Source organism: Natrix helvetica, assembly GCF_964273705.1.
Source record: "Natrix helvetica genome assembly, chromosome: 1".
Taxonomy (NCBI): Eukaryota; Metazoa; Chordata; class Lepidosauria; order Squamata; family Natricidae; genus Natrix; species Natrix helvetica.
Window position 1 is genome coordinate 337,710,548 of NC_138548.1, and position 23,400 is coordinate 337,733,947.

The window sequence follows — 23,400 nt, forward strand, 5'->3', positions numbered from 1 at the left end:
TCTCCAAAACTGAACACTTCAACAAGAGAATAATTATGGAAGCTATCGAAATAGAGAAACACCCCCACAACATGAATAAACGTGATGATATTTCCCACCTACCAAACATCTGGAAACCAGTCCTAGTCAACAAATGAGCCCCACCCACCACCCAGGCCATTACAACACAAAACAACAACGGACACACAGCCAGCACCAATCAGCAACAATCTACCAATCATGATACAACTACACAGCCAATCAATCCACTTACTGAAACAAAGCCAGCACTCTATACCCACCCACCAAGATTTATAGAAAGACGGCAGCTCCAACCATGCTTTACTCACACAAACACGAAGCCAAAAACACCAGCCTGAAGATAGCGAGTGAGACCTCGCCGAAACATTGCCAAGACAATCTCAATCTTACACGGGAAAAGACCCGAATACAACAAGACCAGCATACCTACACTCATGAAAATCTATGAAAACATAGTTATCCTTCCCCTGCCATGCCCACCAAGTCATGCCCACACAACCGGTAGTAAAAAAAAATTGAATTTCACCACTGAACAGAAGCTTCTGAAGCTGCTTGCAGGAACAATATTCATAAATGCCCTTAAATATCATAGATTTCAATTAAAAGTTAAACAACTTAATAGTGTACCGAAGCCTAGCCATCCAAAGAAGAAACTCCAATTAATTGTGTAAAGTAGGGGCCAAATGATAAACTAAAGGTTCCTTGGTGGATTCTAATTTTACTACCACTTTTACAATCAATATATAAACATCACTGTATCTTCTATTTTTCCTCAATGAATCTTTAATTTTCCAAGTGAGTGTGTATATGAGGTCCCAAGGGTACCAACAAGTGGCTTTTAAGCTCACAATGTGGTTTTGAGCAATATATCATCAAGGCAATGATGCTGGGATGATGTATTACAGTAATACATCATAAGAGCACTATCTCTCTTGTGATGGATTAGTATAATACACGATCAGAACATTATCACTGATGTATTACTCAAAAGAACAATTTTTAAGCTTAAAATAAAAAGAGCACCTTTACCTTCATTTGGCAATTTTACCATAGTTATACCAAAACGTGTAGACAGTGATAATAACAAAAGGTAAAATATCACACACACCCAAACTCCATTAATTGATCCATATTCCAATGAGCAAATGACCTTAATAAACTGATCTTAGTCCAGCTGAGGCAGACATTAGATAACTCTAAATTGTATTGATACATACAGAGCCTCCTGTGACCTCCAGCCAGAGAAACAGCTAGGAAATAATATTTGGAAATTTGTGTTGATTTCAGATAGAAATAGCACCATGTTCTGTTTTTCTGGTTTGCAAACTGGTGGCTGGGATAGTGATTCATTCAGCCAAGAAAAGGAGAAAGATATAGTCTAGAACAGAAATGGGGTAATGTGCAAATCAAGAGGGACATGGTGGCTCAATGGCTAAGACGCTGAGCTTGTCGATCAGAACAGTTGGTGGTTTGGCAGTTCAAATCCCTAGCGCCGCGTAACTGAGTGAGCTCCCGTTACTTGTCCCAGCTTCTGCCAAACTAGCAGCTTGAAAGCATGTAAAAATGCAAGTAGAAAAATAGGAACCAACTTTAGTGGGAAGGTAACAGCATTCCATGTTGGCATTGAGTCATGCCGGCCACATGACCACGGAGATGTCTTCAGACAGTGCTGGCTCTTTGGCTTTGAAACATAGATGAACACTGCCCCCTAGAGTTGGGAACAACTAGCACATACGTGCGAGGGGAACATTTACCTTTACTTTAATGTGCAAATCAGACCTGATTCAATCTGAATACACCTATCAGTTCAATAAATTGATCTACTTCATTGTGGAGATATCAATTCAGATAGAAATGTGCTAAAACCTGGCGCAGTGCAGTTTGGATCACTGAACACACAGATAGTATGTGTACATAGAAAAACTCCAAACAATGCAAATCAATTTAATACTCTGAGTTGTTTGAATTAATTTGAAGCATACAATATTTTTACAAGCTTAGTAGCATCTTGGCTTCACACTTTTGGAAGTATTTCTGAAGTTCATTTTGCCTCCGAATACATCAGGCTATAAACTGGAATACTTGGAGTTCTAGTCTCGCCTTAGCCACAACATCAGCTGGGTGACTTGAGCCAATGATATTCTCTCAGCCCTAGGAAGGAAGCAATGGCAAATCACTTCTGGAAAAAGTGGTTTTCCAAAAAAGTGGAAAAATTCCAAGAAAATTGCAGGACTTGTCCCATCAGTCTCCAGGAATCAGACATGATTGAACACCCCCCCCCACCAAAAAAAAAACCCATAGGTGGTAGCTGATGCCGAAATTTCATTTTTCTATTTTTATCTTATTGTTGTATATTTAAACTGCACCGTTTCTTGTCCGAGAATCTTGATTAATAATTTCTTCTACACCATTTTGATTTGGGAAACATTGTTTTTGTACAAACATGCAGATATTTATTTTATCTGAGGCTTAATTCAGTACCTTTTATCTGTTTTTCATGTTTTCTTTTTTAGAAAAAAAAACTGTCACAATGTATCTTGTCACAGGTTTTAATAATTTTTCCCACTGTAGTGTGCCCCTTTTTGCATGCCTTGCATTCGTGCTTGTGTTTTATGTGCTTATAACATTTTTGTATGTGGACTTAAAAAGAAATAATTTATTTTCTACCTAATGGGCTAATGGACAGGTGCGCACATAGATACAGAGACAGATGTAGCCAGAATAATAAATACCAGCACATAAGCAGTGGATCAGTTCACACTAGACTTTTCTTACATTTCTCTAGCTAGATTACACAAAACTGAGATGGGGTCATTTGGGATTCATTGCATTGCGGGAAATCAATCATTATTTCAACGTTTTATATGAACCAGGCCATAATATTAAGCCATGCTATGGTTTATATTATGGAACACAACACATTATATTTTGTGACTGAGTTTTCTAACTAGGGTTTGGGTCAGGGTTGGGTTGCTGCCGGACTTACTGCCGGTTCGGAACGCAAAAAATTTTGTGCATGGACAGAACCGAAAATCAAGATGGCGGCACCGTAGGAGAACCGGTTCGGGGGCACGGCAGGCCTGGGTCACTACCAGTTCCAGCGACACAGGCTACCAAGTTACTACCTATTCGACTGAACTAGTCCAAGCCAGTAGGAACCCACCTGTGGTTTGAGTTTTATTGTCATGTGAATCAGCTGCGTTGAATAATAGGACTTCCAAGACATTGAAAAGGAAGACTTCCCAAGCAGTGGTGGGTTTCACATAATTTCACCCCCAGTTCACCGTGCACTGAAACTGTGAGTGCATATGCATCCATGCTCACTTCATGAGCATGCACATCTTCTTTGCATGCGCTTTGCTCAGGTGCAGGGCTTGCATGCATACACACGGCTTAGAAAATGTGGCTAAATGGGATGACATAGAGCCAGGGCGACCCTCAGGTCTGAACCAGCTGAATACCACCACTGTTCCCAAGGTCATGGAAAGAAACGACTATTGTTTCTTCTTGAAAGATCAAAGTCTTTGTATCCCATGGAAGGCTTAGGTTTGGCTGCTTTAACAGCAGTGAGCATGTGCATGCTGACAGACAATAGCTGGGCTGGGGTTGGCAGCAAAAGCAGTTGTGCCTGGATGGGCAGATGCAGACAACTGGGATTAGCCTGTGAAGCAGGTGTGTTGAACCTTAGGAAGACCTGATCCTTTCAATGCTTCAAGGAGGTGCAATGTGCATGGACCAATGCATTTTACAAAGTGTTTCTTCAACTGTTTGCAAAATCCTAGTAAGCAGGACTTCCTTTCCCCCAATATGCACTTCATTATGGGTCCTTCCAGTGCCATTGTGGTAAAGTCATTTTTGCTTATATTTCACTCCCATATTCTCTACCAGGCACCCTCATAGACAACTATGCAATGAGCTCTATTTGGATATGTCTGGAAGAATACCGTAGGGCTCTTTGCTAGAGAGTATTTAGGCTGTGTGACAAGTTCCCATGATTGATTGATTATTGCGATCAAATCAATGTTGATTCTTAACAACCGCATTAGTTGATTTTTCTCCGTGGTGATCATGCCATTAGCTGTTGGATTTTTTTATGTGCTAGCTATCAGTTTAGTTGTTATTTTTGTTGTTTACTGTATGATCCAGACCCTTTGAGGAAATTATAATTGCATATAATATGTTTGTGTAAGTCACTGTGCAGTTTGAAGATTTGACAGCATACAACAACATATTAATAATAATAATGATCCATCCTCATGTTTGTCTCCATCAACTTTCTGTTCTGTGTCGAGTGTGATAGATAAGTTGAGGGTTGTCTGAATCACTTATTTGTAAACATCTAGAGTGGGAATTGATGAACCTTGGCTTAGGTTGATAAGCGTAGAGTCTATTTAAAGTCCAAAATGAGAAATATTGTTCCGGTAGACTACACCATTCTCAGTTAAATGAGTTTATAAAGATCTAGTTTGGAAAAAAAAGTTATACTTATCATTTTAACTTGACAGCTAGGTGATAGTCTGTCATTTCAATAATAATTGAAATGCAGAGTGGCATCTCGTAATTCCCCAGTACCTTTCAGCATTATCTCAAAATCCCCCATCACCATGGAGTTTTCTCTCTGTCCTCCATGCATTTCAGAAGAGAGACTATTTTTATTTACTTAACTCTGTGGGTCCCTTGTTTAAGTTATTTGTCATGTATGAACTGCCTTTTGGGCTCCCAGAAAGATGCTTCCCTAGATTAAGATGGCAAATAGAGATAAGCTTTACAAAAGGGATCATTAAAAACAATAACGCCACATGAAAGAATTTGAGAGCATTAAAAAAAAAAAGGCGATGTATTAAAGCTTCTGGCTAACCTTGATTTTGATTCATTTTTTTTAGCACGTTCATGTCCATGTACTTCCAAGGAAGCCAGGTGATTTTGACAGAAATGACAACGTCTACGATGAGGTAAGACTGAGATGAAGAGCTGAACCTTTTCTCTTAACCCGATTATTTTGATTTAGCACATACACACAAACAAACCACCCACTAACCTGAAACCATGCCAATTTGCCACCGCCTATAATCTGAAACTGCGACTTCAAAGAGAGGATTTCAAATAATGGGTTCATGAAGGCATTTAATCCAATGTTGTCAGATAATGTAACAGAATTGAGATAAATATTACAGACTTTATCTTAGCAACAGTCATTCCAGGACTGCTTCACACTTTGGAGATGCTCTGTCTGGTACAAGGATGGTAACTTTTAATGGCGATCTTATTGGATTTGTAGCGTGTTTTGGAATGGTCAAATATTGGAGCCATTTTTTTTTAAAGGAATGCTCTATGAAACACTTTGTGATCACATTTCCTGAGCTGATAACCTTTCCTTACTGTGATGCAGTGAGTGTTGATGACAGTTGTATCCATAATGGGATCAGAACTTGCAGGGTATCACAGCTATTAGGCATTTCAGGTGGCAGATATTGAGAGTTACAGTAACAATATTTTTATGGTTCTTCCATTAGCACCCACGGACAGGAGGAGGGTAGAGTTATATACTATATGCAATTTAGATTGTTTTGGCCCACTAACAGTCTTGTATCATAAAGTGGGGGACATTGTTCATCTCCTATGTTAAACTTAGTATCTAACTAAGAGTCAAATGTCACCAATAGAAGATAACATTTGTAGCTTGGGGTTGCATTGATGATCTCTCAGCTTGGTTGTTTTCATTACCCCACTAGGTAACATCATCAGTGTTAGAAGAGAGTGGAGTTTGCTTTCTGTGGACATACAAGTTAATGGCCCTACCAATGTTGGTGGGAGTGTTCTTGGTGCTTCTTAAATCAGGCTGTTGATGATTATTTCATTGATTGCCTGAAATGGCCATTCCTTGATTGGGGCATTGCTTACCATACAACCAATCCACCAATCACATGCTCTGAACAATACCCCAATAATAGACTAGACTAGACTAGATTAGACTAGACTAGAGCAGAGCAGAGCAGAGCAGAATAGAATAGAAATGAAACAAAGTTGGAAGGGACCTTATAGATCAGTGTTGGTGAACCTTTTTGGCACTTAGTGCAGAAATGGGAGCGCATAGGAACAGAAGAACAGCTCCATGGCACCCACACATGGGAGTGCTGGAAACTGGAAGAGCAGTTCCCCAGCACACATGTGCGTGCCCGGAAGCTGAGCTTCCCGTTTCTAGCATGCACATGCATGCCGGTCACCTGGTCTTCCGGTTTCTGGCATGCGTGCATGCACGAAGACCAGCTGGCCAGCGTGCATGCATGAACACCAGCTGGCCAGCGTACATGTACATAACAGAAACCAGAAGCTCAGTTTCTTTGCATGCACATCAGGGAGTTCCTCTTCCGGTTTCCAGCACTGCCATGCACGTGAAGACCAGCTGGCCGGTGTGCATGTGCGTGCTGGAACACGGAGCAACGGGTGATGATTGGAGTGCCCGGAGAGATGGCTCTGCGTGCCACTTTCAACAGATGTGCCATAGGTTCGCCATCACGGTGATAGATCACCTAGTCACCAACCCCCCCCCCCCCCCAAGCAGGAAATCCTAAACTATTTAATCAAGACCACCAACACCAATACTTAGAGGGCACATCACCTGTATATTAACAGAGACGAAACCTCACTCCCTTCTAACACTAACGATGTTACTAGTTGGATAATGAAACAGCTGCAAGAAAACAACCAAGCTCAGAGAGCACCAAGGATTCCACGGTCAACAGTCAGTGCAATGGAATAAGAGGGCATAGCAACTTGAGCCAACAAAACTTGGTTTAATCCTAATGCATCTCAAACGTTACATCTCTTGGTCTAGTAATTGAAAGAATTAGGGGGATTCACCCATGAGATCCACACTGGTCTGCTGATTATCAACGCAGTTGGTAGGAAACAACAGAATGATGGATTGCTGTGCTTTAGCAGCCAAAGTGGCATCGAAGAGGAGCCAGTGCAAATCTTTTATTGTAATGTGATTAGTGTTGCTGAGCCTTTCTGACTTATGCAATGAAGAAAAGCTCATCCTTTCCTAAGAATGAATTATTCAGTGTAAAACTTTTAAACCGACAATGATATTCAGCAGGCGATGTCCTCTTCTTTCCCTCTGACATTCAGAGACACAACAAGAAAATCACTTAGGAAAAGATATTTTGACTTAGCAATCTCAGCGCATTATGCTAAATCATTTTGGTGGCACAGGAATACCTATTAGGAATCATTTTCAATTTTGGAAGTGCCTAAGCATAAGAGTTAGCAGCTTTTGGGTTTCCACTTTATTCAAGCAGAACTGGTAAAGGAAAGAGACCTAAGTTGATTCCCAATCATTCTATAAAAGAGACCGACTGACTTTTTTTGACTTCACACATGCTCTTCTTAAGCCAACTGTCTTTAGAAACAGGATAAAAACCAGGCAGGCAAATTCTGCCTCTTTAATCTCCAAAGAGTTTCTTAAAAATGACTTTCCAGTTACTAGTGAATGAATATTTCCTTTCATCGACCAATGATTTTGTTAAACCATCAACTATTGAACTATTTCTGAAGAGCCTTTAAAAGATACGCCTACAAAATGATCCCTAAGTCATTTCTACACAAATGTTCTCTCAAATAATGTCCTACAACAGGTTCTGTTCTCTGAAATGAAGCCTTTAATCCATACATCAAGGATTCCGGAGAAAGTTTTCCAAAACAAACCTGGAAGCAAAAATTAGGGCTACCAAATCAGGGCTGAAAAACATCTGAAAATCTACTAGATGGCAGAAGGGTTGTCTGTTGCTATCTAGTGGATCCCAATCAGTGGTGGGTTCCTACCGGTTCAGACCGGTTCGGCTGAACCGGTAGTGGTTTGGCAGCCTGGGTCGCTGGAACCAGCAGTGACCCAGGCCTGCAATGTCCCCGAGCCGATTTTCCAGGCGGCAACATAGGCGCCATCATCTTGTTTTTTGCTTCTGTGCATGCACAGAACAATTTTTATTGCATTGTGCATGCGTGCGTATGCAGCGCTCCCACGAGCGAACCAGCAGTAGTGATTGCCGGAACCCACCCCTGGTCCCAATTATTGAAGCCCACATCTGATAGCACTAAATATATCCCCTCATTAAATGGCCTAGCACGGTTATGTCCCCTGTACTCAACTCCTATGTATCATTCTTCCCTTCGGGGAGAGGGGGCGGTCTATAAATTCAATAAATAATAATAAAAATAATTCTACCCAGTGAAAAGTCTACTCCATTTCAAGACCACAGTATCCAAGAAGGAGACAGATGCAGTGGAGGTTTCCATCATGTTTCTTCCTTATCGGATGGCATTATGAGCTAAGATGCTGGAAGGAGCAATATTCTGAAAGAATTAAGGCACTCCAGTACTCTGAGATGGGCTGTCAAGGAGGATGAGGAGGTTATGCTTTTCTTCTTGTTTTGTTATCACATGAATCCACTGTGTGGAAATCTTGGTGCTTTCTGAGCTTGGTTGTTTTCTTGCAGATGTTTCATTACCCAACTAGGAAACTTCATGAGTGCTAGAAGGGAATGCTCTCTGTTTATTTACTAGTGGCTTGCCCTATCAGTGTTGATGGGAGTGTTTTTGGTACTTCCTTGATTAGGCTGTTGTGTGCTGTTAACTTGCCTGAAATGGGATATGTTCTTTGTCTGAAATGGTATAGGTTCTCCTGCTTGAGCAGGGGACTGGATTAGAAGACCTTCAAGGTCCCTTCTAACTCTCTTATTCTTATTCTAATTCATTCCATTCCATTCTATTGTTTGTCTGAATTGGCAATTCCTTGATTGTGGTATTGTATACTGCTTGGGGCCGTTGGTCTAGTATAAAATCTGGTGTTAATCTATAGTAATGCTGATTACTTGCAAGGAGGTGGTGTGGTCTTTTAGCTTTTTGACTGTCTCTTTTTTGAATGGCAGGTAGATGTTGTTTATTTCTATGGGCCTGTTGACGGCTGGCTAGTGTGAGTGCCAGGCTTCTAGGAATTCTCCAGAGGTTTTGGATTTATATTGGTTCCCTTTCCCAGTGTTGCAGACAAAATTGTTATGCTGCCTTTGGCAGTGGTAGGTTTCTTTTCCAGCTATTTGCTTTCAAGATCTAGCTTTCCAATATACTGACTCCTTTCATCACTGCTCTCAAACCTGGTAATGCATTTTTTTTTAAATCACCACTGATGGTGTTCCAGCCATTTAGGGTCCTAATCCTCTCTGGTTTTCCACTGTGCCAAAAATCCTCCTTGTTTCTTTTTTTTAAAGTCTGTAGCTATGCCTCAACTCTTTTTGAGTTCTTCTGATATATTGCCTACAATATATATCCTTGAAAACAGTCCTGGAAGAAGAGGAAATGAATTCATAATGAATAAAATAAATAATGAGAGTGATGCCAGAAGATCGGGCTAGATTCCCCCCACCCCTTTGACCTATATAACATCTCTCAAAAATACATCTGAAAAAAAATAGAGTCAAAGCTGTTATTTGCCCATATTTTATTCTCTTATATATTCTATGGCACTGAATGCAAAATAATCAGAGAAATACTTACCAGTCCAAGTCTAAGTATTGCATATCAAATAAGATGAATGTTTAATCAGACTGTTCCTATAATCTAACAATATATTGTTTTCTAATAGTTGTATGTAAATTAGTGGATTTGGCTGAGGTCTATACAGGTTTCTTAAAATGGCCCTAAGTTTTAGTTCTTACTATTAATCTTTCTCTGAATACATTTCTATATCTTGTTTATTTTTTCTTTAAAAACAAATCCAATAGAAATTCATTAGTGTGTGCTTCAAACTGTTATATAGAGATTACCTTAAAAAAAAACCAAGGTCATATTTAGACATCTACTTCTATGGGAATGAACATATTCATAAATATGTGTTGAAGTTAAATGAATCTTTTCCCAAGTATGTATGGATTCTGATCTTGATTCACAATCTTGGGGTGCATCTATCCATTTGGAATCTTACTGATTTGATTAGTTTTACTATCTCCATAATGTTTTTGAAGTATTTCTAGCAGGACTTCCAGATTCTTTAACAGCTTTGTTCTCTATTCCATCCTTCTTGTAAACTCCCAAGATTCGTTTTTCTTGCCATGTACATGTATATATCCGAACTAGAGTGTGTTGTTTCTCCATGCCATATAATATTTATATATATACTGTATGTATGTATGTATGTATGTATGTGTGTGTGTGTGTGTGTGTGTGTATATATATATATATGCTGGTTTTGTTGTATTCGGGTCTTTTCCCGTGTAAGGTTGAGATTGTCTTTGCAACGTTTCGGCAGGATTGCAAAGACAATCTCAACCTTACACGGGAAAAGACCCGAATACAACAAAACCAGCATGGTTTTGTATGTATATATATATATACTGTATGTATATATATATATACTGTATGTATATATATATATACTGTATGTATATATATATATACTGTATGTATATATATATATACTGTATGTATATATATATATATACTGTATGTATATATATATATATACTGTATGTATATATATATATATACTGTATGTATGTGTATATATATATATATATACATACAGTAATTTATATATATATATAATTTATATATATATATAATATATATATATATATATATATATATATATATATATATATATATATATATATATATATATATACTGTGTATATATATATATATATATATATATATATATATATATATATATATATATATATATATAAATTATATATATATATAAATTATATATATATATAATTATATATATATATATATAATATATGTGGGTACATGCATAATTTTGTACTTAATTGTTTATCTTGTCATGTTTATATTTACATTAGAGCAGTGGTGGGTTGCAATTTATTTTACTACTGGTTCACTCATGAGCGTATTCACACTATGCTTCTGCGCATGCACAGAAGTTTCTGGCCGGGTGGGCAGAGCCTCCCGCTGCCACCATTATCGGTTCGCCCCGGATCGGAAACCACCTCTGTATTAGAGGTGGAGACTCTTTGTGAGAGTTGTATACAATGTAATTTCATTTTAATGTATGCCGATTAATGTACGCACGAAACTCAAGACCCACCTGTTCCAACTAGCTGGCCTGGCTTAACTAGAACTTTCTAACCTCCCTGGCAATTTTAATTATTGTAAATGTAAACTTTTGGGGTTTTTAAATTGTTTTAACTGTTTTAATTTATTGCTATTTATTTTAACCTAGTGGCTTTTCATTTGAATCTGATTTGTTAAACATTGATGTTACCTCCTCCATGCTACATCTATATATTTGTTTTGATTGTACGTCGCCCCGAGTCCCTTTGCGGAGAGGGGGCGACTGATAAATCAAATAAATAAATCAAATAAATAAATAAATAAATAAAGTATTCTATTCCATTCTGTTCTGTTCCGTTCCATTCCATTCTATTCTAATTTAGTTTCTGGTTGGATTTTAGGAATGTTTCACCCTATTATTATTTTGATTTTCTCATCTTCTGTACAAACAGCAACAACAAAAGACAACTGTCTAGTCTTAGATCTTACTATCCTAATATGTTAACATCTTTCCATTCCAGTGCCTGTGGATTATCTAGACAATTTCCAATAATAATTTACATGTTTGTGTAGTTACGCTTCCTATCCAGGGATATTGCTTCAAAAAGAAATTTCTGTTAAAATTTCACTTCTTCTATTCACTCAACCATGCATCACTGTTACTAGGCACACACAAACACACATATTTATTCATAGGTACTTATTTGTGCAGCTTCCTCTTCTGCAGATAGTTTGTTTGAAGAGAATCAAAATCCCGAGATCAAAATCTTACTTGCTTCTCCAGCCTATTCTCAAATTATGCATTCTGGCTGAAAGTGAAAATGGAATCGGCTGGAAACATGTTTTTTCATGAGATTCTTTGTGAGTTCTTCCCAGATCTAAACTGTAAATATGGTGAGATTATCTTTACAGGCAGTGCCATAATAGATAAAGTCCTAGGTGCTTCATATCCTGTCACATTGTAAGATGCGGGTTGTGTAGGTGTATCAGCAAAATTTAGTTCTTTGCTTGAGATTGCTCATTGATGTCACCTTTAAAAGGAATATCCATCAGCTTCTTCATGGCCATGAATATGGGTAGCCTTATTAGCAGTATCATAACAACAAGATTGTTAGAATTATGTCTGATTCTTCTTTATTTCTATTCAGCGGCTCAGCGGTTAAAAATACTGAGTTTGTCGGCTGGAAAGCTGGCAGCCAGGGTTCAAGACCCAAGCTCTGAGCAATGGGGGTGAGCTCCCATTCCTTGCCTCAGTTCCTGCCAACCTAGCAGTTCGAAAGCATGCAAACGCAAGTAGATAAATAGGTACCACTTTGGTGGGAAGGTAACAGTGTTTCATACACCTTTGACATATAGCCGTGCTGGCTATATGATCATGGAAATTGTCTTTGGACAATGCTGGCTCCCTCCGCCAAAAAACGGAGATGAACACCGTGCCCTAAAGTTAGACATAACTGACAGGGATACCTTTTTGCAGTCATTCTGCAAGGGACTCTATGGTTACTTGATCCAAAGTCCAGTTGACAACTGGATGGCAGCAAAGGCATACAAGAAATCCTAACATTTTGCTGTCATCCAGTGGCTGTCCTTATATGTTCAGCCAAGATTGATTGGCATGATTATTTTATGTTTTCAGGATGTTATGAAGGATTTTAAAGTCTACAGTAGTTTGGGACTGTGTCATGTAAAATATCAGTGTACAGGTAGTCCTCAACTTATGACCAATCCCTTTAGAGACTGAAGGTACAACAGACTTCTTCCTTACCACACAATTTCAAAATTATGAAGGCCACCCTTCCATTCCCCTGGGGTTACATGATCACATCTAGGGCTCTTGATAATTGGCTCACTTTTACCGCCATTTGCAATGTCCCATGGTCACGTGACCATGGGTTTTTTTAAAAACCTTTTTTGCTGATTTCCAGCATTTACTTCTGGTTTATGGCAAAAAAATTTCCCTTTGGATAATTTTTTGTTCCTTAATGACCTCAGTGCTCATGTAATTTACTGCCTCAAAATTGCCAAGAAATCAAGTCTGGTTGTAGGATGCCTCAACTTATGACAACCATGACTTACTAGCAAAGTTTTGCGCTCCATTATGGTCATAAATTGAGGACTACCTGTAATATTGAGTCTCGTACGCCACATATAGGTAACCTTAAGAAAAACTAGAACAGAAACATGCAATAAGAGAAATCTTTATGGTTTGGGTAGGCCACACCAGTGTTGGGATTATTTATTTATTTATTTATTTATTTGAACTTGTTAGTCGCCCCCTCTCCCCACAGGGACTCGGGGCGACGTACAAAAGCGACAATCAAAACAGTATCATATAGAGGAGGTAAAAATAAATAAATAAATTACAGTGCTTAGAAAAAGTTAAAACCCCAATAACATTAAAATTTAAACACTAAAATTGATAGTTAAAAAATGACCAAGGGGTGGAGAAGCTGTAGAGTTATGCCAGGCCGGCTAGTCGAAACAGGTAGGTCTTCAGTTTCATACGGAAGGAGCGGAGGTCGGTTGTTGTCCTAATGTCTGGGGGGAGGTCATTCCAAACATTAGGACAACAACCGACCTCCGCTCCTTCCGTATGATTCAGCCTGTTCACACCACTTCAGGAGAACTAGTTGTTAACCTTCTGAGCAGTTTGGTGAACTGATTGTTGGAATTGTTAGGGCAGAGAACCAGTTGTTAAATTATTTGAATCCCACCACTGGGCCACACCATAGCTAAACTGTAAAAAAAGAACTTGGAGCTTGTTTGAAAAAGGGCCAGAAGGGATTCCAAGTCATCAACTTGGCAGTGGAGGGTTGGATAGCAATGGAAAGGGAACAGGAAGTTTTGTTTTACTTTTTCTGATTCAGGCTGGAAAAAAAGGTACCAGTGTCATAGCATCCTCTACTGATGAAGAAAAAAATTGCAGCTTTGTAAAGGAAGAATTTTACTATTGCCCCATTTAGTAATCGAAAATAAAATAAAATAAAATATATAAGAAATATAAATTATTATAATTTTATATTATGTAAAATATATGTTATACAATTGTGATTGTAATTGTACTGATATATAATTATATTGTTAATAGTATTGTGGTGAATAGTATAACACATATGTGGATTTTGATGGTTTAAAACCCAGATCTCAAACTGTTTGGTGGAAATGGAAAGTAATATAAATAAAATATGAAAATATATATATATATATATATATATAAAATAAGGAAAGATGAAAATGAGATCCAACTTGTTTTAGGCCAGCTAACAAATGATATTGCACCCCTGGTATATGAAGACAAAATCACTTTAAGAAAAGGATTTGATCACTATAAAATATTTGTGAAAAGAATGGCAGAATAGATTTTGTCTTCTTCTGGAATTTTTATCCACATTTTCTACAAGAGGCTGAGGTCAGAGGTGGTATTTACCGGTTCTCTGAAATACTCAAAATTTCCGCTACCGGTTCTCCAGAACTGGTCAGAACCTGCTGAATACCAGCTCTGAGCCATGTACCACCTATGCACTTGGTTTCTGTTGATTTCTATAGCTAACATTCGAAGCCAGTGCTGACTTTATGCAAGAATGTGCTTTTTTTAAAAAAAAAAAGCCTTTGAGATCTAAAACCTGTCCTTTTCAGTTAATGTTAGCACCATGTTGGGTTTTTCTCTTCCATTTTCAAAGAAAAAAGGGGACAAGAAAATGTTAAGAGAATGGATAACCCACAAGTCTTTTTTTTTTCTGCAGGCAAAGCCCGCTCCTCTCGATTTTACTAAAAGCCAATGGAGTAAATAACTTTGCAGCTCAGCTCTTATGCCATTAGTAAGTGCTGCTGGAATTGGGAGGGTGAGATAATTGGGAGAGAGTGGCTATAAAAAAAGCTTATCGTAGGAAATTAAAATGAATCAGCTATAGAAGTCACAGCTGTTTCTAAATTGCCAGTGGTTTTTTTTTTCCCTTTCTTTCTTTCCAAAAGAACTCCCTGCCTATTATTTTTCTGTTAAACTAATTATTTTGTATTGATTTTTTCTTCTGAGAGAAAAATTGCGAGCATGACCTAGAGTCCTGTAGGCTCCGCTTTGCTCTCCTGTAACTTTGAGAAGATGAAACTGCCATGATATTCTGAGTATGGGCAAAGCCCAGAAGAGAAGAGAAGGAATTTCTAAAGTCCACATAATGTTTGATCTGAATCTATGACTATCCTCTTGATAGTGATAAAATTCAATTCTACATTAAGAAGAATGGTGTGTGTTTTTAATCCTATTAGAGGCTGCTGCTTTCTCTCCACCTAGCAGGAGTAACTCTATCCATCGATGTGCCTTTGTGCTGGGAGAATTGTTTTTTACTGGCACGCAGTAAATAAGATTTTTGGGGCCCTATGAGAAAAAAGAGAGTTGGTTGTCCATTTCCCTTCAGAGTTTGTGATCCAAAGTAGAAATCGTTCTATCTAGCACTCTGGAAATGATGAGTTGCTATTATCTTAATCCTGGATCAAGGATCTTCATGCATGTTTGTGCCATTCCAGAATATCTGTTTATAGGGCTGTATACAGGTAGTCCTTGGTTTCTATACCCTACAATGGATGTCTTTGTATTTGCGCAACAGCAGAGGTAGAAGAACTGGCTCATATCCTATTTGATTGTTGCTTGTATAAGGGTGAGAGACAGGTACCTTGGTCTATACACCAAAGGAACGACCCATTGGAACCCTCATATCAAAACAACTTATGTTGTATGCAGCTAGAGTCTGAAAATAACATTTAGCACAGTACTTAAGCAAGACGGTTTGGTTGAGATCTGCATATATGGGACTGATTGGGGTAGATTGTAGGGGTGACACCGAAATATAATTTTATCATTTTTATCTAAATCTTAAATTATTGTATTTTATTCTTACTTCATTTTAGACTGTATTTTATTCCAATTTCATTTTAAATTATATTTTATTCCAATTTCATTTTAAATTATATTTTATTCCAATTTCATTTTAAATTGCTTTTATCAAACTTGAGTAATAATTTGTTTCTGGAACTCTGCACTTTGATGTGGCCCAAGGGTGAATCAATAAAATGAATGAATGAATAAATAAATGAATGGTAGTCCTTGGCTTATAACCACTCATTCAAAGTTACAATGGCACTGAAAAAAGTGATATACAACTGGTCCTTGTATTTATCATTGTCACAATATCCCCACATAATCAAAATTTTAGGGCACTTGGCAACCAGCATGTACTGTATGTACAATGGTTGCAGCATTCTGGGGTCATGTCCTGGCCTTTGGTGACCTTCCCAGCTGGCTTCTGACAAGCAAAGTCAATGGGCAAAGCTGGATTTGCTTAACAACTGTGTGATTCACTTAACAACTGCAGTACTGACTTAACCACCATGGTATATTAGGTCATAAAATGGGGTGTGACTCTAACTTACTAACCACCTTGCTTAAATATGGAAATTTTGCCCCCAATTGTGATCGTAAGCTGAGGACTATCTATGTAGAAAAAGATGACAAAATAATGTTTTTTTAGTCTTTTTTATGGTTCTCGCACTAAAGCGTCTCTTATTTTGCAAAGCTGGAAAAAGTTGACCTCTCCTTGGAATGGGAGTTGCATGCGAGTGCTCCTTGCTCTGAATTATTCACAAAACAGAGCAAAGTTTTGGACAAAAGTCTTGGGGAGGTCCATCTTCAAGTCTACCTCCCATCGCACAAGCTTACGACAGAATAAAATTGGAGAAGGGACCAGATTGCTGTATATTCCTCCTTCAGCTCCTGGGAGATGTAGATCTAAATTAACGCCATAATCATAAACATATTCAGTGGCTCAGTTTGTCACCTCCTGAGTTCGGTGTACAGCTACGCCAGTGCCAGTTTTGTACATCAAACAGCCTGGATCCCTGCCCACTTGAGCATATGGCCAGTGTTATTTCACACTTGTCCCTGTCCACTACAGACAAGGACAAGGAGAGGATCACCATCAATGCCAAGTCTTCCTTGATGATTCAAATAGCACATGAAGCAGCTGCTACAGTACTTTCTGTGCTGTCCTTCCTGGAGGATAAAATAGCTCTGTGGGGTATCTTGACTCTCTAAAACAGGGGTGTCAAACTCAAGGCCCGTGGGCCAGATCCAGCCTGCAGGGTGCTTACAGCTGGCCTGCGAGGCTACCCTGGAAATACTGAAGGACTGGCCCATAGTGCCTCTGCCACCAACAATGGAGTTCAGGAGGACCAGACTCCGTTTTGACTGGCAGAGGGATGCAGGAAGCCATCCCAGCCAAAAACAGAGCTTGCAAGGGCCGCGTGGGGCCCTCCTGAGCTCTGTTTTCACTGGCAGAGGGTTGCAGGAGGCTGCCCAGCCAAAAACAGAGCTCAGGAGCCTGTTTTTGCTGACAAAGTGCTTGGGGCACCACAGCCCCCCTCCCCCCTGACACAAGTGATGCCAAGCTGGCCATATCCATCCAGCCCAGAGGTGGTATTTAGCAGGTTCTGACCAGTTCTGGAGAACCGGTAGCGGAAATTCTGAGTAGTTCGGAGAACCGGTAAATACCACCTCTGACTGACCCCGCCCCCATCTATTCTCTGCCTCCCGAGTCCCCAGATGATTGAGACACAGGGGAGGAAATGGGGATTTTACAGTAACCTTCCCCTGGAATGGAGAAGGAATGGAGATTTTATAGCATCCTTCCCCTGCCACACCCACCAAGCTATGCCCACAGAACGGGTAGTATTTTTTTTAAATTCCACCACTAACCCAGCCCCCCCGAAGTCAAACACAACCCTGATGCAGCCCTCAATGAATTTGATTTTGATGACACCCCTGCCCTAAAACATCTTTAGCCCCCGCCTTTAGAAACAATTGTTCTTCTTCGCTGTGGGAGCTGTTTTGCCTACATGGAAATCAAACACTGCTTCCATCTTCAGGAGATGCTGAATGAGGCTTCCAAATCCCGAGCTAACTTTATCTCGAGAAGCCATTTTTGATTTTTCAAGAGAAGCCCTTGAGGGCCAGAACAACCTCAAGTGCAGGCAAGGTAAAGGAGACCTCCGAGACCAAGGCAACATTAATCCTTTTATCAGCAATTTCTCTTTGGTCAGTCGTGACTCCTTATTACTAAACTCCTTTGCCAATGACTTGCCATCAAAGACATGCTGACTGCAAATGCCTGTCAAGTCAACGCAAAGCCTGCAGCAGGGACCAATAACTCTTTTGCAGGAGTACTTTGTCTTTGTTAAGAGGAAAGACTACATGTAACCAATCACTTAAAAGCCAACATTTTACATGTTTGAGTGGAGAAGCCTTGTCAAAGGCCTCCTTGAGCCTGGCTGGGAAGTGAAAGCCGGAGCATTTAAAGAGAACAGCATAGCAGCAAAACGGGTTAGGAAGGAGGCACAAGATGGATGGAAACACAAAGGGACAGATGGGCTGGAGGACAATTAGTTGAGATGTTAAAACGGCAAACCAGCTCTACCTGGCTCACAAATCTGAGATGCAAAGGGCAGGAGAGAGCAAGGAGGGTAAGCATGCAGATGCTTAAATAGAAGCAAACACCCTTTGACTATGATGTTAAGGAATAGGAACATTTCCAGGATGTGTTACAGGCCCAGGGTACCTGCGAGACCACCTCCTGCCACCAGTAGCCTCCCACCGTCCAGTGCAATCCCACAGAGTTGGCCTCCTCAGGGTGCCGTTGGCCAAACAGTGTCGGGTAGCGACCCCCAGGGAGAGAGCCTTCTCTGTGGGAGCGCCTTCCCTCTGGAATGAGCTGCCCCCGGAGCTTCGCATAATCCCTGACCTCCGTCCTTCCGACGTGCCCTAAAAAGTTGGCTTTTCCAGCAAGCCGGCCTGGCCTGTTAATTTTATCTATTTTTTTTAAATGTTAGTGTTATATTAATTGGGTTTGGGTTTTGGATTGCTTCTAATTTCCTTTTAACTTTTGTAATATGTGCTTTTTAATGCTGTACACCGCCCTGAGTCCTTTGGGAGAAGGGCGGCATATAAATCCAATAAAACAAAACAAACAAACAAACAAACAAAACAAACAGCTATCAAAAAATAAATGCACCAAACATCAGTCATGTCATCATCATCAGGAGCCGTGATGGCGCAGTGGTTAGAGTGCGGTACTGCAAGCTACTTCTGCTGACTGCCGGCTGCCTGCAATTTAGCAGTTCGAATCTCACCAGGCTCAAGGTTGACTCAACCTTCCATCCTTCCGAGATGGGTAAAATGAGCACACAGATTGTTGGGGGCAATAGGCTGACTCTGTAAACCACTTAGAAAGGTCTGTAAAAGCACTGTGAAGTGGTCTATAAGTCTAAGTGATATTGCTATCATCATCATCATCATGTATTCATGTGATGACATCACCAAACATGGTGAAAACTTTGTTTTATTATTATATGTCACCCATAGTCATATGGAGTTGGGCAGCCTTACTATTTAGACAAATAGATAGATATTCAGTGTTATAAAAGGTAACAATATTTATTTATTTATTTATTTATTTATTATTCACACTTATAGACTGCCCCCTCTCCCGGAGAGGACTCGGGGCGGTGTACAGTCACTAAAATACGTTGTAAAATACATACATAAACAATTAAATTAATACTGGTGAAGGAGGTTGTGAGACTGTAATAGAATAATAAATATAATATGTTAAAAACCTATAAAACCCCAAACCCAATTAAAATAAATAAATCCCGGGAGGTAAAACTAAGAAAGTGCCAGGCCAGCTGATTGAAATAGGTGAGTCTTTAACTTTTGCCGGAAGGAACGGAGGTCGGTGGTAGTTCGAATGTCTGGGGGGAGGTCATTCCAGAGGGTTGGGCCCATCACAGAGAAGGATCTACTCCTAGGTGTCGCCCGCTGGCATTGCCTAGCAGACGGCACCAGGAGGAGCCCCTCCCTGTGTGAGCGGATAGGTCGCAGGGACGTGTGTGGTAGGATGCGATCCTGCAGATAACTAGGTCCTCTGCCATGGAGCGCTTTAAAGATGGTGATCAATACCTTGAAACGCACCCGAAAGGCTACAGGTAGCCAGTGCAGCTCGCGCAGGAGAGGTGTTACGTGGGAGTAACGGGTACTTCCCATAATAACCCGCGCGGCTGCGTTCTGAACTAGCTGCAGTCTCCGGATGCGTCCCAAGGGAAGCCCCATGTAGAGGGCATTGCAGTAGTCCAGGCGAGACGTCACCAGCGCATGAGTGACCGTGCGCAGGGCACTCCGGTCCAGTAGGGGGCGCAATTGGCGCACCAGGCGAACCTGGTGGAATGCCCCCCTTGCCACGGCTGCCACATGGTCCTCCATTGACAGCCGGGCATCAAGGAGGACACCCAAATTGCGCGCCCGCTCCACAGGGGACAACTGTTCGCCCCCTATGGCCAGCGATGGAGTCAGCTGGCTGAACCGAGGTGCCGGCAACCACAGCCACTCGGTCTTGGAGGGGTTGAGTTTGAGTCTGTTGTCCCCCATCCAGACCCCGACGGCCTCCAAACACCGGGACATCACTTCGACAGCCTCGTTGGGGTGGTTTGGGGTTGAAATATACAGCTGAGTATCATCAGCGTAGAGATGGTATTCAACCCCAAAACCACGGATGATCTCACCCAGCGGCTTCACATATGCGTTGAACAGGAGAGGTGAGAGGACCGACCCCTGTGGCACCCCACAAGTGAGTGGCCTCAGGGACGACCTCTGTCCCCCTGTCAACACACATTGCTTCCGGTCGGAGAGGTAGGAGCCGAACCACCGCAAAACGGTGCCTCCGACTCCCATCCCCTCCAACCGGCGCAATAGGATACCATGGTCGATGGTATCAAAAGCCGCCGAGAGGTCTAATAGGACCAGGATAGAGGAGCAACCCCTATCTCTGGCCCTCCAGAGATCATCGACCAACGCGACCAAGGCTGTCTCGGTGCTGTGCCCGGGTCGGAAGCCGGACTGGCGTGGGTCTAGATAATCGGATTCGTCTAGGTGTCGCGGGAGCTGCTGCGCCACCACATTCTCAACAACCTTCGCCACGAAGGGGAGGTTGGAGACTGGACGATAGTTAGCTAGCTCCATTGGGTCGAGCGAAGGCCTCTTGAGCAAGGGTCTCACCACCGCCTCTTTCAAGGCGGTTGGTAAGTATCCCTCACCCAGTGATGCGCTCACCAGGCCCAGGAGCCAGCCTCGTGTCACCTCCCAGGCTGCCAGTACCAGCCAGGAGGGGCACGGGTCCGTTAAACAAGTGGTGGGTCGCAGCCGTCCACGCAACCTGTCCAAATCCTCGGGGGCAACAGAGTCAAACTCCTCCCAGAGTGGTCTCTCAAGACTCGCTGTTGGCGGCTCGTCTGGTCCACTGACGGAGGTCCACCCGCTCCGGATCTGATATACAGGTAGTCCTTGAATTAATGACCATAATGGAGCCCGCTCATCACAGTTGTAACTCACGATAATCATAAATCAGGTCATCCATGTGACCAACTCATTTTACAACCTTTTTTCTGGCAGTCATTAAGCAAATGCAGCAATTGTAAAGCAACCAACTCAATCGTAAAGTAACACTCTTCTGTCATTCTATGACTGGCATGAAAATTTGAAATGCGCCAAAGTGGTACCTATTTAACTACTCACATGTGCATGCTTTTGAACTGCTATGTTGGCAGGAGCTGGGGCAAATATTGGGAGCTCACCCTATGATGTGGTCCTTGGGTCTCGAACCCAGGCTATCGGCTTTCCAGCTGTCTTAATTGCTGAACCATGGCATCCTCCACCTGTATAAATATAATAAAATAAACCACTAGCATAGTAATGAAAGCCATATGAACAATCTATCCAGCAACTCTATCAGTATATTCTTCAATTTCTACTTATGGATGTTGAAGTGCATCTCTTACATAAAGGATGAAACTCCTGTTCAGAGACGTAATGTTTAGAGGCTAAGAGTAAAAAAAAAAAAAAAACCAGGCTGGGTGTTGCCTACAAAGCTTCAATTTTTGCCTGATGGTCACTGATGGAAGTTGGGTGCTGGTTTGTATGTTCTTAGTAGAACTCAAGAGAATGTTAAACTAGAAGAGAGCCTAAATTTTGGGCTGTTTGAATGCACCAAGCAATAACCTTAATAATTTCCAGTCCTTTGCAGACCAGAGCTGTAGTTTAGGAACAAGAGGGGGAGAAGGGATAGAAAAGGGAAAAAAGAGAGAGAAGGTAATTACCAAGCTAGTCTGTTAATGTTTATTTTAATCATACTGACTATTCCAGCTTGGCAGACACAACCATTAAGTGGCAGAGGCAGGAGCAAGCCATCACAGCAAAATGGTGATGATGCTGGGAATTAGGCTCAGGAGTGCAACTGGACTTGTCAGTTTATATAGACATAAAGCTTTATTGTTTTGCACAGACACAACTGGCTTTGAAAGCATCTAATTTCCTCCCGATATTGTAAAAATCTACCAGCTTTTTCCCAATCTTGGCAACTTGAACATATGTGGACTTCAATTCACAGAATTTCCCAGCCAGAGGAGTCTGGGAATTATTAAGGTCCACACATCTTAAAGTTTCCAAAGCTGAGAAACACTGGACTAGTCAATCCTGTTGTTGAATATCTCATGTTTATCAAGTTTATGAAAAAGCTTTAAACTTCAAGCATGTCTTGACCATGTTTGGATGTGAAGCCCTCTAGGGCAAATCTTTCAGACATACCGCTTTGCCGAGATGCTGAATTTTTTGGATTCATTGGGACCTCTATGTATATTCTTGACAATTCATGATACTGAGCTCCAGCCAAGTTTTCCCTACTGAGAAGTGCATTATTTGAACCTGATGGGAGGTGACAGGTGGGCATTAATCAAGCAGTGGGTAGGTCAAAACTGAAAATGGTTGGGACTTTCCTTCTCTCTGAATGCTCCCCCCCCTTTTTTTTAACCAGGTGGTCCCTTTGTTCTCATACAAGTGCTTTCTAAATCTGCCCTTACCATCCCAGAGACAAGTTTTCCCCAGAAGTCCCAACTGTTTGCCAAGCGCTTTACAACGTACTGCAGATAATCCAGCCTTGCACTGCAAGAAGATACTGTTTGAGTTTTGTGGGTCTTTCTAGCCTCATTTGAAGAATGCATGAGGTAACATCATTAACCCTACCAGATTAGCCATGACCACCTGCTATCTGGATCTCCTCCACCACCAATACTATCACCACTACCAACATCTCCAACACCACCTTCTCCCCCACTTCCTCTACCTCCACTACTACCTCTTCTTCCTCCTTTCTATAGATAGCATTCACAAAATCTTCACATTAAGTCAGAATGGAATTGAAAGCAGAGGTGAAATTC

The 23,400-nt window shown here is 40.9% G+C and overlaps 1 protein-coding gene across 1 annotated transcript in view; it reads left to right on the plus strand.

The window, feature by feature from the left end:
* The window catches only part of FHIT (fragile histidine triad diadenosine triphosphatase), a 1,079,102-nt gene that overhangs the window by 892,205 nt on the left and 163,497 nt on the right, over positions 1 to 23,400 (plus strand). Inside the window, exon 5 of the mRNA XM_081932721.1 lies at positions 4,905 to 4,973. Within this exon, the coding sequence (XP_081788847.1) occupies positions 4,905 to 4,973 (69 nt within the window). The remainder of the gene's footprint in view (positions 1 to 4,904; positions 4,974 to 23,400) is intronic.